This window comes from Lissotriton vulgaris, chromosome 3_1 (genome assembly GCF_964263255.1).
Source record: "Lissotriton vulgaris chromosome 3_1, aLisVul1.2, whole genome shotgun sequence".
In the NCBI taxonomy this organism is placed as follows: domain Eukaryota; kingdom Metazoa; phylum Chordata; class Amphibia; order Caudata; family Salamandridae; genus Lissotriton; species Lissotriton vulgaris.
Genome location: NC_141689.1, coordinates 2,018,951,828 through 2,018,966,703, shown reverse-complemented (window position 1 = coordinate 2,018,966,703; position 14,876 = coordinate 2,018,951,828). Strand labels below are relative to the sequence as shown.

The window sequence follows — 14,876 nt, the reverse complement described above, 5'->3', positions numbered from 1 at the left end:
CATAATGCTAGCTTGGCTTATCGGAGGCAAAGGCAAGGCACACTCTGAACGCTTTCTTACCTGACATTGGCTGCTCTGAGGTCATAGAAATGCGTCAGTAAAGCTTTCACCACATCATTGCAGACGACTTTGACAACGTCAATGTGATTCAGCCTCTGTCGCAGCTGTCTGGCCATCTCCCAGAAATCATCGGCAAGCAGGTGATATAGCCGTCCTTCATCTCTGCTGAGCTGTCCATACCAGGAGAGGATGTAATCTCTGTAGCAGTAGTCGAACACTGCAAATTCAACAACAAATAAGAGCGGTATGACATATTCTGCAATGCTTATTGACTGTCACCAGGCGAGGTCAAGTATGGTGAAGCCCACGCACCATATCCTTTTTCTTTGACTAAATAGCAGTCTTTCTGGATGCTATAACAACTACGGAGACTCATTTAAAGTTCTGTTCCTTTCTAAAAAAAACACACATTGCTGAAAAGATTTATCTCGCTGTTTTCTTCACTATAATACCAGGATTCTACTCCTGCAGTTAACGTTTCTGTTCCACTCGGCTCCCTCCTTTAATCTCTAACCTGGCTTTGTTAAAGACCTTCATATGAGAAATTGGCAGGACTAGCACATGCTTTAAGTGCCCGTTATCAGACATATTAATGCTTCTGTCACCTGAATTTGTACGATCTGGGACATCGTAGGCAGGCAGCTTAATTTATTGCTGTTACTAAATTAAATCTGTGCTCAACGAGTTCATTTTTCAGTAAGAACAGTCAACGTCCTTTCAGTCCCACAGCACACAAATTTAAATGTACTCTATTTCTGGAACGCTTATACCTTTGAACAGACACATCCCACTTCCATCAGGCAGGTAACAAACCTACTGAAATTATCGCCAAGACTTAGATGAGCAGGACTCATCTTCCTTACTTCTTTTGCTAAACGAAGCATGGCAGTAGTACGTCTAACAGCCACAAGATGTTGACTATTATTAAGGGTGCAAAGATATCAACAGTACCTAAAATTTTATTTTATATAACCCAAATACATGCTATGTTTCGCCTGAGTCTATGGATGCCGAAGTTTCATGTACTAATCAAGGATACCATGACCTAATGAAATTGTGTGAGATCAGAAAAGAAGTCTAATGGTGATTTAACCTCTTTTTATTCTCTGTATTGGGTAATAAGAAATAGACGGCAGTATAGCGTTTGTGGAGTAGAGCCCATCGCACAGGATGGTGCATCAGTACAGTGATACATATGTAACAAGACAACATCACACAAGCATAGGAATTGTTTACATTTGTTTATTGTTTTTGCCCTCTTTCAATTACAGAAATGCCAGGAACACATTATATGATAGTGATGCCAGTTAACAAGTATACATAATGTTTTGACCAGAACAATATTACCAGGCCAGGCTGCATTATTAGCGACCTAGGGTAGGGGCCTAAAGCGCCCCACATAGTAACTGTAGAATCAGTTGAGAAGAAATAGGCAGAAGGCACACATGAGGTCCGTGAAAATGGGCGCAGCAATACATTTGAGAAATTCCAGCAAGTGAGGGCATGCATTGTTCCCAGGAGCCAATATTGGGCAATGTCAGATACAAACAGTGGAGGATCCCAACCAGGGACAATTGGAACATATGAAAAGAGAATCATTAATATGAACTGCCATGCCAGCCCTAACTTCACAACCCACCCCTTCATCAACCAGCACCACCCATCTAGTTGCTGAATGGATTTCACACGTCCGTCACCCTAAATTCTAATGTCGGAGGCAACACCAGGTGGGGGGGGGGATCTCTTCAGCATCACACAAGCATATGATGATATGAATCCTATTATCCCTTCCTCCTCCCGCGGCTCTAGACTCATGGCGGCCCTGGGCAGGGAGCGCAGGTAGGGGGCCCCGGAAGAGGGGGTCCGTGCGGGGCGGAGCGCGGAGGCCAGTGAAGAGGGGGGGTTAGGGTGTTTGGAAGTGGAAAAGAGCCGCTGGCCGCCAAATCCCTGCCAGGGACCGCCACGCAAATATGTATCCATCCTCAGAAGATTATTATATTAAGGATATATATTGGCGTGGTGGCCCCTGGGGTTTGGTGGCCCTGTGAAGGTGCACAGCTTGCACATGCCTAAGGCCACCCCTGCTCCCCCCTCCAATCCCCCACCCCGGTGGATCGGACCAAAAAAAAAAAATGCGGTCCACAAGAGCTTTGTTGTATGGCAAGGGCTGAAGCTGTCCTTGGTAATCACACCATGTGCCACATAGTTTCTGGAATTTATGAGGGCAACCTCCCCCTTTGTATATAACTCTTTTATTTGCCATGCGCCAATCTAAATCCGAGCCCCACTGTTTCAATTGTGGTAGTGTCGAAGTTCCCCACAGTGTGCCATGTTGCGTCATGTTACCATAAAACCCATATTGCAAAACAGGTGTTGGTTCCTGGTACCTTCAGTTTATTTATTTTAAAGTTTTATATAGCGCAAACCAGACCCTTGCGGGTATCAGAGCGCTTTACAAAGTAGTTTACATTGTTACATAAATACAAAGAAGCTACAATAGGGTTCAATGCGGGTCCTTTATGTTAGAACCTACTATCATAGATAGATACATGGGTGTTAAAAAAAAATTCAGTGCATAACAAGCAAAGATATAAATACAGTATCCAGGAGATCAGACTGGCCAATATACAGTACAAGGATCTGTGAAGAAAAAACGTTATGTAGCAATAAAGTCATAATCCATGTTCAAGTGAATTTAGCCTTGAGGAGCGATTTCACTTCTTTTTTGAAAGATGCCGTATAAGGATTAAGTCTGGTTTCTGGGGGTAGTGCATTCCATATTCTGGGCGCCATCGCTGAGAAGGTTCGGGTGTATCTTCTTGTTGAATTTCCATGGTTTCAGTAGAAGAGTTTTAGCGCTTCTTGAGGCTCTAACCCCACATGAGGGCTCTAGTTTCTGTGCCAAATAGCTAGGTGTATTGTAGTGAATGGCTTTATGTGTCATAACTGCTATTTTCAGGTGTATTCTAGCTTCAAAAGGTAGCCAATTAAGGGATTTTAGGTCAGGAGATATGTGTGAGCTTCTTTTGAAGCCTGTGATAAGTCTTGCTGCAGCGTTGAGTGAGGCTCTTAGAGGGGCTGTTGCCGCTCTGGTGAGGCCGCAGAGAGAGATACTCCCATAGTCAATTCTTGGGATAACTAGAGTTTGTACTGCCAGTTTGAAGTCCTTTTCCGGCAGAAAGGGTTTCAGTTTTCTCAAAGTATGTAGCTGAAAATTTGCTCCTTTTGTTGCGTTGCTGATGTGTTTTTGCATATTGAGGTTTCTGTCCAGTGTCATTCCCAGCGAGTTTGCTGAATCAACGAAGAGAGGTTGGCAGTTGAGTACAGTAAGGTGTTTGATCAATTCTTGCATTCTGGGTACTTGTGTAGGAGGAGTGATTAGCAGGAATTCGGTTTTGAGGGCATTCAGTTTTAGATGGTTTTTGGCCAGCCAGATCTGAGTTTTTCTGAGAGTTGTGTTGAGAGCTTTGATGTCTTCTAGGGTATGAATCTTAAGGTATAGTTGTGTGTCGTCAGCGTACATGTGATATTGCACGTTAGACGAGTTGAGAGATTCAGTGAGTGGTTCCATGAATAAATTGAACAATGTTGGTGATAGTGAAGATCCTTGAGGGACTCCTAACGTGACCGGGACGGGTTTGGACAATGCGAGGTTGACCTTAAATCGTTGCGATCTATTTTGAAGGAACAAAAAAACCCAATTTAGAACTGATCCAGATAGTCCCAATCTGTGTTGCAGAAGGTCTATCAAGTTTTCATGTTTGACGGTATCAAAGGCCAAGGAAAGGTCTAGCAAGATGAGTAAGCAGGCCCCGTTCTGATCTAGGATTTGTAGAGCATCATCAATTATATGAGTCATGGCTGATTCAGTGCTGTGCCCTGCACGGAAGCCTGATTGGTATTTGTTGAGGAGGTTAAAGTGCACACATTTTTCTATAAGTTTGGCCAAGGTAGGGATGTTGGATATAGGGCGGTAATTGCTTACGTTCGCAGGGTCCGCTGTAGGTTTCTTTAGGATGGGGGATACCTGCCCAGCTTTGAGGGTGTCAGGAATGCACCCTTGGCTTAGGGAGTTATTTATAATCTTGGTCCATAGAGGCAACAGAAACGGGATGAAGTCTTTTACTAGGCTTGGAGGTGAGGGTCAGTGAAGTGATTAGCCGGATTCAGTGCAGTAAGCATTTTTAGAATAGATTCTTCATTGTAGGTATTAAAAGATGGCCAAGATGCACTGTTTTTTAATTCGAACTTTGATGCGTATGACTGCGGAGCATTCAGAAGGGAGGGTGAGGTGTTCGTATGTGAGGCGGTGTGAGTGATTAAATCATTGTGCATGTCTTTTTTTATGGTTTCGGTCTTCTGCGGGAAGACGGTGGCAAATTCTTCACAATTTGGCCATGGACCACATTTATCTAGGGGGAGGTGAGGTGCCTCTTTTGACTGAGTTTTGATTAGCTCAAAAAGTTTCCTGGGACGATTTTTTGCCTGGTCTAATTGGTGTGTGAAGAAATCTGCTTTTTAGTGCGCTTGATCTTTCTATATTATGCTTTTCTCTTCTTTCTTAGTATCATGAGATGATTGGCGGATGGAGCATCTCTCCATCTGCGTTCAGTCATTCTTAGGGCTCGTCTGCCTCGTTTAATCTTCTATTGTACCAAGGCTTAGAATCTTTTGAGGTGACTCTCTTCAATTGAAGGGGCGCCACCTCATTTAGAATTACATTCATTGAATTGAAGTAGTGGTTGGTGAGCTCATGAACATCTGATATCCCTTCCGGAGGAAGAAGTAAGTTGGGGCTCTGAGCAGTGCTTATGTTAGGGTCAATATTTTTCAGGTCCCTTTTCCATTCTTTAGGTCTTGAGGGCTGGACCGAATTATATTTTACTGTTTCATTGATATAGAAGGTGATGATGTGATGATCAGACCAGTCACATGGGTGGATTGTGTCTAGCTGTATGGACTCAGCTTTGGAAATTACTAAATCAAGGGTTGCAACTTTATCATGTGTAGAGCTGTTGCAAATTTGGATGAGGTCGAGGTCAACGAGGAAGGTTTTGAGGCTATTGACCCCTGCATCATTGGTGTAATTCCAGTAGAGATTAAGGTCTCCAAGAAATATTTGGGTAATTTGATGTCCAGCATTGGTGGAGACTATGTCCATGAAGTGTTCGGTGAAAGTGAGGTCATCCCCAGGTGGGTGATACAGGGTGTGAAGACAGCATATAGGTTTTCCATTGCTATTGATGTCAAGGCATATGTATTCACAGGAGGGGAATACAGGGGATGTGGATTTGTTTACTGAGAAATTATTCCGGTGTATGCAAGCGATACCACCACCTATCTTATCAATTCTATCGAGTCTGATGATGTTGTAGTAGGAGGCACAAGTATGTCAATGATGGGTGTAGAGGAATCCTTTAACCAGGTTTCAGTTAGCATGAGTAAATCGGGTTCTAATGAAAGAATGAGGTCAGCTATTTCGGCTGTGTGTCTTGAAGCTGATCTACAGTTTAATAGTATACACTTAAGGGAGGGCGAAATGAGGGATGTAGTGGGTTCCTGACTGAGGGGAACTTGTCTAAGGTTGTTTTCGACGATGCCTCTAGGGTTGTGTTTGGTGGATCTGTGAGTGTTGGGGGGGAATAGTAGAGATTGGAGCTAAATTGTGCGGGCTATCTGGAGGCAAAGTGTTGTGATGTTGTTGTAAGGGCTCATATGACTGTAGTAGAGCCAGTAAGTCTTGCTCCGATAGCGAATTTATTCTTCCGATTCGGCGCGTTGAATTATTTTGAAGAGGAACTGATTTTCATCTAGGGTTCGAAAATTTCTGCTTATTTGCTGAGTGAGTCAGGTGACCGTTTGCTTTATTCTGTTGTGCACAATTAGTGTTCCAGGATTTGCTCAGAAAGACCTCAGATAAAGCTTGAAGTTCTTCTCTGATTAGTCGTAACGAGAGTATGATCTCGTCAAATCTGGGGTCGGGTGAGGGCAAGAGTTGAGGAAGTGTTATTGGTGTGAGAGGTGTACTTATCTCCTGTGGATGTAAGGGGGGAGCATCTTCTAGGATTTTGTTGTTGTGGCACGTCCCATCTGGTGCCAGCTCCATACCATAGCGAGGACAGGAATGTGGAGCGGGTGTAGGAGGCATAGAGATGTGTGTTGGGGTAATGGTCGCGGGAGTGAAGAATTTGCACGGGATAGTGGGGAAAAGGATAGAGGATGGAGGAGGCGTATCGGTGTGTTGTGAGGGTGTGATTGTGGTAGTGCTGGTTTTGCATGGAGTACTGATGGCCCTAGGGGACAGTGTGTAAATTCTAGGGGAGGATGCATAATCTGATAAAGGTGTAGGTGCTGGTGTAGCAGTCAGGGGGCAGTGTCTTGTGGAGGAATCTGTTGGGGAGCTTAATTGTAGCTAATGGTTGTGACATTAATGTGTTGGTGAGAGGGTCAGTGATGGGTGTAAGATCTGGAGACGTGATGGGTGTAAGTGATGGAGAAGATGGAGGGGGGCTTGTCTTATAGCTACATCGAGCGAAGGGGGGTAGCATATAATTTGGGTGTGCAACTTAGTTGAGATGATAGCGGACGTGGCTAGGGGTGGCATTTGGAGGTGTGCTAGATTGTGTACTGGTGTTCTGCATTGTATGGGGAGGGGTTTGGTTTATCACTTGTTCTTTGATAAAGGGGAAGATCTTGTTTAATAGGTTTAACCTGCGGTCTGTTGATTGCATGAGAATGATTCCATTGTTATATATGGTGACGCTTGCGGCAGCTTTACACTTTGGGAAAGGGATATAGAGATAATGACTCTATATCCCTAGGATGCACAGGATTCCTTCTGGAAGCAGTGTTGAGACTGTGAACGCCTCAAGGGTCCGCACCACCCTGCCCCAATACCTTTGGAAGGAGGGGCACTCCCACAGTGTGTGTATAAATGTACCTTTCTGCCCACAGCCTCTGAGGCACTCATCACTATCAGCCCAACCAATTGTAGTTAGCAACGTTCTGGTGTAATAGGTATTTTGCAGAATGTTTAGCTGTATGAGACAGAACCTTGTCTTAATCGCCACCTCTCTAGAATTCATGAGTTCCTCATTCCGAATGGTGGTTCAACCTTAACAGCAGATGAGTAGATTTAGCAGTTATGTATTCACATATTATTCTAAAAGAGCTTGAACCCCACCTCAATATAATCTTGATCTCTTTCTGATGCACATTTTTTATTTACTTAGTGCTGATACTTTTTCATGAAACAGTATCCTGAGGGGCATCAACCTATGGCAGTATATTAACTGAGTGCTATTTTATAGAATTCTGAGAAAAGTTTCGCAGTGAATCAGAACTCCAAAATGCATGTTATTCCCAATAGGAATTTGTTCTTCTATCACTAGTCATTCATATGACGATTAACCTCCCAATGACCTTTTTAGCATGGGCTCCATTTTGGCCATCACAGTAACCACGAAGGTAACATTTGAGCTAAACACTATTTCTTCCATTACATAAAATAATACATATTGTTTTACTGGATCTCACAATTATTTCTGGTTTGCAATTACATGACCGCACAAATGTCCTTATTGTCTAAAGGCTCTCCAATTGACCAGGGCAGTACTGACCTCAATGCAATTTTCACCTTCGACACTCCCCGATACCTTGTTTTCGGATATTCTCCTTCCATTGTATCAACATACTATACAGAATTTCCTATCTTATATTGTTTTGTTCTGCATATTCTGTAAATACTGTAAAATAGCCTAATGTGATAAACTGCTTAGATGATGCACAGGTGTCCTGAACATAATAGTATATCTTACATGGTTATTTACCTATCTTGCACAATATGCCATCACTCTAGGAAACTGTACTGAGTTATTTGTACTATGAAAGAGGATATTCCACCTGTTCAGGTTGAGTAAGAATGCTATCAAATTATTTGGCCCTAATATTTTAGGTAATATATTTTCCTAGGTTCATTATTTTTAGAAAATAAGTAAACCGTATGCACTGTGCTTCTGTGCAATCAAGAATGTAAACTTAAATTATCCATATTTGTTCTTGCAGTAACGTGGTTATATTCTAATAAATGCCAATTTCTATCCTTGAACCTATGAAATATCAACACAAATGGTACATAATTGTATACATAGTACGTACATTCATGTCAGAATGTTGCTACAAGGGGACAGGTCATAGAAGCAAAAGATGGCGGACGTGAATAGAGCGAGAGCCAACAGGACCCCAATCAATCGAAAACATCCTGGCTATTCCAGCCTGGTTTCCGTCAACTGCGGAACGCCCAGAACCCCTGAGGACAAAAGCAGTGTCAGGAATACATTTGTGCAGCGGCTGGACGACATTCCTGGTTCCTGTTATGTTGGAGACGATGTCAGGGTCTGATCCCAAAGAAACGCGCAGTCTATGGACCCTACAACACATGCAGCCGGCTACAGTAGGTTGGGGGAGTAGTGGGCCTGCCTTGAGGTGCCACTGATGCCACTTTCTGGATCACAAGTAGCCCAGGAGGTACTCGTGAGCTCCTAAGATATGTGCCCTGACCAGCAGTCCTTTATCCGTCGGGACCCTACTGCACTAGTCAGGCCTGGCATCCACAAGAAAGGGGACAAACTTACCCTGAATGCCGCGGCCATGACAAAAGCAAGACCTACGATTGGGCTGAACAAGAGCAAGACCGGTGAACTAGAGTGAAGTCTTCAGGGTCTAGAGCAGCAGGTGGTGAGACTCACAGTGCGCATCAGTGCCAGTTGGACACAAGGATGCCCCTTTGCCAACACACTTACAGACTAAGCAAGGGAGAGTAAGAAAGAGCAGCCCAGATGCTAAACACACGAGGACGGGAGTCTGAAACGCCCCATGAACATCACAGAATGGAGGTGGCCAGCCCCTTGGCAGGTGGGCTACATGTAACTAAGGGTGGTTCAGGCCTGTGAAAGAGCTGTGTGTGGAAGAAGGAGCGTCCCGCAAAATACTCTGATGGCTCCCCATCAACACAAGAAAAACTGTCATGCAAGCCCTCATCACCAGCCGGCTCGACTACAGCAACACACTCTATCCCGGCACCACCACTGAACTCATTCAAAGACTCAGACCATCCTGAACGCAGCAACCGGACTGATACTCAACCTGCCCAAGAAGACACCCAGCACCCAGCACCTAAAGACCTCCACTTGCTTCCGGTCTTGGAGGGATGCCAGTTCAAGCTCCTGACCCAGACTTTCAAAGCCCTCCACAACCAAGGATCTGTCTACATGAACCACCGCCTGATCTTCCACCACTGACCTGAAACCTCCGCACACTGGTCAATAATGTAAAAGTAACTGATAACAAAATAAAATGACCAGGGAGGCCTCGCAATGTAGAATTCACGAATGAGTTATAAATCCAGCAAACTCCTGTAATGTCTAACTGGCTACCCAACAGAATAATGTCAATGAGGGTAGGCAACAACTGCCCTCCTCCCCCCCCCATTCCCTCCCTGCAAATCCATGACTAACAGGGAAAACTATCCGGGGACCCCTCACACATTGCTGAAAGATTTGCTTCCTATTTGCTGGCCCAAATACTTGCCAAAAGACTGATCATGGCAATCCGCTTCCTCATGCACAAAGATCAAAACGGCTTCAAAAACCATTGCCTCCCATGCCTGTATATGGCACCTGGCTGAGGATCTCGACTCTCTATTGCACTGGTGGACTTTGAGAAGATTTTTGATTGGGTACAATGGTCCTTTATGTTTCAAGTCGAGACATAAATGAAAGTGAGAGAAAACAGGGTATGGTTATATTTTATTTATTTATTTTATTTATGAAGGAGTTTTATATAGCGCTAGCCAGACCCGAGGGTATCGGAGATCTTTACAAAAGTTATAATGCAGGAAACACAAAAAAAGGCATGGGTATACAAGTAGGTTTGCAAGTCCCAGCGTGTGGGGCAATATTGAGGCATGGAATTCCAGCGAAACCTCGCAGAGTACACGTTGTTTTGGGCAGAACCATTTTTATGGAGCGGGGAGGGGCATTGGGGTGCTTGGAGGAGGTAGATTTTAGGTAGACAAAGTGTCATGGTGCTGCGGAAACTAGACTTGTGCTCTTCAGCGATGGTTAATATACACACACACACATACACACACACATGCCTTTCTTCATCGAGCAGTGCACCATACAGGATGGTCCCCTCATCTTCGCTCGGATCACTGAACCTCTCGTGCAGTGGGTCATCAGGAATACACAGATCAGAGGTTTCAGGTGGCATGATGAATGGCAAAAACAAAATATTCCTCTATGGGGATGGTATGATCAAATACATTTAAGACCCAGAGTGCTTGGGATTAATTAGCCTAATTGGTATAAATCTACATATGTCCCTATCACGAGCTGCCATGATGGAACCCCAACTAACTCCAATCTCAGATGGACAACTGAATCTTCAAATACCTGGGTATGTATATCATACAAGGTAAGTAAAGACGTTGGGATCTAAATGTATCCAGTATTTCAACAAGTGAAACACAATATATGCCTTGTGCATGCTGCAACTATCTAAAATAGGTGAGATAATCTCCTTCCCTGCTTATATGTATTGTGAAATTGCCACTATGACATTCTCTAAATTCTCCTGGGAATGACATCCTCCATTTCAAATTTCCTGTTGGAAGGTGTGTCATCATGCATATCTTTCCAATTATGTGGACAGTCACCTTATGAGGGTGGCTGGGTACTAGCAGACATTAGTTTATACTACTGGGCATCGCAAATCAATAACTGGATACTTGAGGACCAGGAAAATCCCAATGTCAGACTGATTCTGGATCAACACCAACTGTGAAGTTTAGTATATGACCCCATAAACCCCCCAATCAACCCCCGGCCACAAAAGAACACACTGATCTGCTGGCACTGAACATTGCAGTGGATCCAATGGGAGGGTGTCCATACCTGCAAGACCCCACTTTGTCTATGTCGAGTGTCATGCCTAGGGGACGTCCATTTGGGACATAATTATTATATCTTAAGTCGGATATGCAGTGGAAGGTAAACATATTAAAATCTTTGAGCAACTCACAATAGATTACTCATTGCATAAATCCCAATTCTAACAATGATGAAAGTTATGACATCAACTTGATACATACAAAGACAAATTGATAACAGTAGCCAAAGCCAACTCCTCAAACAACAGCTTACCATGGAGCAACTGGGCAATAACGCTGATGATGCTATAACAACTACGGAGACTCATTTAAAGTTCTGTTCCTTTCTAAAAAAAACACATTGCTGAAAAGATTTATCTCGCTGTTTTCTTCACTATAATACCAGGATTCTACTCCTGCAGTTAACGTTTCTGTTCCACTCGGCTCCCTCCTTTAATCTCTAACCTGGCTTTGTTAAAGACCTTCATATGAGAAATTGGCAGGACTAGCACATGCTTTAAGTGCCCGTTATCAGACATATTAATGCTTCTGTCACCTGAATTTGTACGATCTGGGACATCGTAGGCAGGCAGCTTAATTTATTGCTGTTACTAAATTAAATCTGTGCTCAACGAGTTCATTTTTCAGTAAGAACAGTCAACGTCCTTTCAGTCCCACAGCACACAAATTTAAATGTACTCTATTTCTGGAACGCTTATACCTTTGAACAGACACATCCCACTTCCATCAGGCAGGTAACAAACCTACTGAAATTATCGCCAAGACTTAGATGAGCAGGACTCATCTTCCTTACTTCTTTTGCTAAACGAAGCATGGCAGTAGTACGTCTAACAGCCACAAGATGTTGACTATTATTAAGGGTGCAAAGATATCAACAGTACCTAAAATTTTATTTTATATAACCCAAATACATGCTATGTTTCGCCTGAGTCTATGGATGCCGAAGTTTCATGTACTAATCAAGGATACCATGACCTAATGAAATTGTGTGAGATCAGAAAAGAAGTCTAATGGTGATTTAACCTCTTTTTATTCTCTGTATTGGGTAATAAGAAATAGACGGCAGTATAGCGTTTGTGGAGTAGAGCCCATCGCACAGGATGGTGCATCAGTACAGTGATACATATGTAACAAGACAACATCACACAAGCATAGGAATTGTTTACATTTGTTTATTGTTTTTGCCCTCTTTCAATTACAGAAATGCCAGGAACACATTATATGATAGTGATGCCAGTTAACAAGTATACATAATGTTTTGACCAGAACAATATTACCAGGCCAGGCTGCATTGTTAGCGACCTAGGGTAGGGGCCTAAAGCGCCCCACATAGTAACTGTAGAATCAGTTGAGAAGAAATAGGCAGAAGGCACACATGAGGTCCGTGAAAATGGGCGCAGCAATACATTTGAGAAATTCCAGCAAGTGAGGGCATGCATTGTTCCCAGGAGCCAATATTGGGCAATGTCAGATACAAACAGTGGAGGATCCCAACCAGGGACAATTGGAACATATGAAAAGAGAATCATTAATATGAACTGCCATGCCAGCCCTAACTTCACAACCCACCCCTTCATCAACCAGCACCACCCATCTAGTTGCTGAATGGATTTCACACGTCCGTCACCCTAAATTCTAATGTCGGAGGCGACACCAGGTGGGGGGGGGGGATCTCTTCAGCATCACACAAGCATATGATGATATGAATCCTATTATCCCTTCCTCCTCCCGCGGCTCTAGACTCATGGCGGCCCTGGGCAGGGAGCGCAGGTAGGGGGCCCCGGAAGAGGGGGTCCGTGCGGGGCGGAGCGCGGAGGCCAGTGAAGAGGGGGGGTTAGGGTGTTTGGAAGTGGAAAAGAGCCGCTGGCCGCCAAATCCCTGCCAGGGACCGCCACGCAAATATGTATCCATCCTCAGAAGATTATTATATTAAGGATATATATTGGCGTGGTGGCCCCTGGGGTTTGGTGGCCCTGTGAAGGTGCACAGCTTGCACATGCCTAAGGCCACCCCTGCTCCCCCCTCCAATCCCCCACCCCGGTGGATCGGACCAAAAAAAAAAATGCGGTCCACAAGAGCTTTGTTGTATGGCAAGGGCTGAAGCTGTCCTTGGTAATCACACCATGTGCCACATAGTTTCTGGAATTTATGAGGGCAACCTCCCCCTTTGTATATAACTCTTTTATTTGCCATGCGCCAATCTAAATCCGAGCCCCACTGTTTCAATTGTGGTAGTGTCGAAGTTCCCCACAGTGTGCCATGTTGCGTCATGTTACCATAAAACCCATATTGCAAAACAGGTGTTGGTTCCTGGTACCTTCAGTTTATTTATTTTAAAGTTTTATATAGCGCAAACCAGACCCTTGCGGGTATCAGAGCGCTTTACAAAGTAGTTTACATTGTTACATAAATACAAAGAAGCTACAATAGGGTTCAATGCGGGTCCTTTATGTTAGAACCTACTATCATAGATAGATACATGGGTGTTAAAAAAAAATTCAGTGCATAACAAGCAAAGATATAAATACAGTATCCAGGAGATCAGACTGGCCAATATACAGTACAAGGATCTGTGAAGAAAAAACGTTATGTAGCAATAAAGTCATAATCCATGTTCAAGTGAATTTAGCCTTGAGGAGCGATTTCACTTCTTTTTTGAAAGATGCCGTATAAGGATTAAGTCTGGTTTCTGGGGGTAGTGCATTCCATATTCTGGGCGCCATCGCTGAGAAGGTTCGGGTGTATCTTCTTGTTGAATTTCCATGGTTTCAGTAGAAGAGTTTTAGCGCTTCTTGAGGCTCTAACCCCACATGAGGGCTCTAGTTTCTGTGCCAAATAGCTAGGTGTATTGTAGTGAATGGCTTTATGTGTCATAACTGCTATTTTCAGGTGTATTCTAGCTTCAAAAGGTAGCCAATTAAGGGATTTTAGGTCAGGAGATATGTGTGAGCTTCTTTTGAAGCCTGTGATAAGTCTTGCTGCAGCGTTGAGTGAGGCTCTTAGAGGGGCTGTTGCCGCTCTGGTGAGGCCGCAGAGAGAGATACTCCCATAGTCAATTCTTGGGATAACTAGAGTTTGTACTGCCAGTTTGAAGTCCTTTTCCGGCAGAAAGGGTTTCAGTTTTCTCAAAGTATGTAGCTGAAAATTTGCTCCTTTTGTTGCGTTGCTGATGTGTTTTTGCATATTGAGGTTTCTGTCCAGTGTCATTCCCAGCGAGTTTGCTGAATCAACGAAGAGAGGTTGGCAGTTGAGTACAGTAAGGTGTTTGATCAATTCTTGCATTCTGGGTACTTGTGTAGGAGGAGTGATTAGCAGGAATTCGGTTTTGAGGGCATTCAGTTTTAGATGGTTTTCGGCCAGCCAGATCTGAGTTTTTCTGAGAGTTGTGTTGAGAGCTTTGATGTCTTCTAGGGTATGAATCTTAAGGTATAGTTGTGTGTCGTCAGCGTACATGTGATATTGCACGTTAGACGAGTTGAGAGATTCAGTGAGTGGTTCCATGAATAAATTGAACAATGTTGGTGATAGTGAAGATCCTTGAGGGACTCCTAACGTGACCGGGACGGGTTTGGACAATGCAAGGTTGACCTTAAATCGTTGCGATCTATTTTGAAGGAACAAAAAAACCCAATTTAGAACTGATCCAGATAGTCCCAATCTGTGTTGCAGAAGGTCTATCAAGTTTTCATGTTTGACGGTATCAAAGGCCAAGGAAAGGTCTAGCAAGATGAGTAAGCAGGCCCCGTTCTGATCTAGGATTTGTAGAGCATCATCAATTATATGAGTCATGGCTGATTCAGTGCTGTGCCCTGCACGGAAGCCTGATTGGTATTTGTTGAGGAGGTTAAAGTGCACACATTTTTCT

At 43.7% G+C, this 14,876-nt stretch overlaps 1 protein-coding gene across 3 annotated transcripts in view; it reads right to left on the bottom strand.

Annotated features, from left to right (window-relative positions):
- SNX25 (sorting nexin 25) overlaps positions 1 to 14,876 on the bottom strand; it is a 1,510,914-nt gene that overhangs the window by 951,616 nt on the left and 544,422 nt on the right. For all 3 annotated transcript variants that reach the window (XM_086962502.1, XM_086962503.1, XM_086962504.1), the window contains one exon: positions 61 to 277. In XM_086962502.1, coding sequence (XP_086818628.1) covers positions 61 to 277 — 217 coding nt within the window. The remainder of the gene's footprint in view (positions 1 to 60; positions 278 to 14,876) is intronic.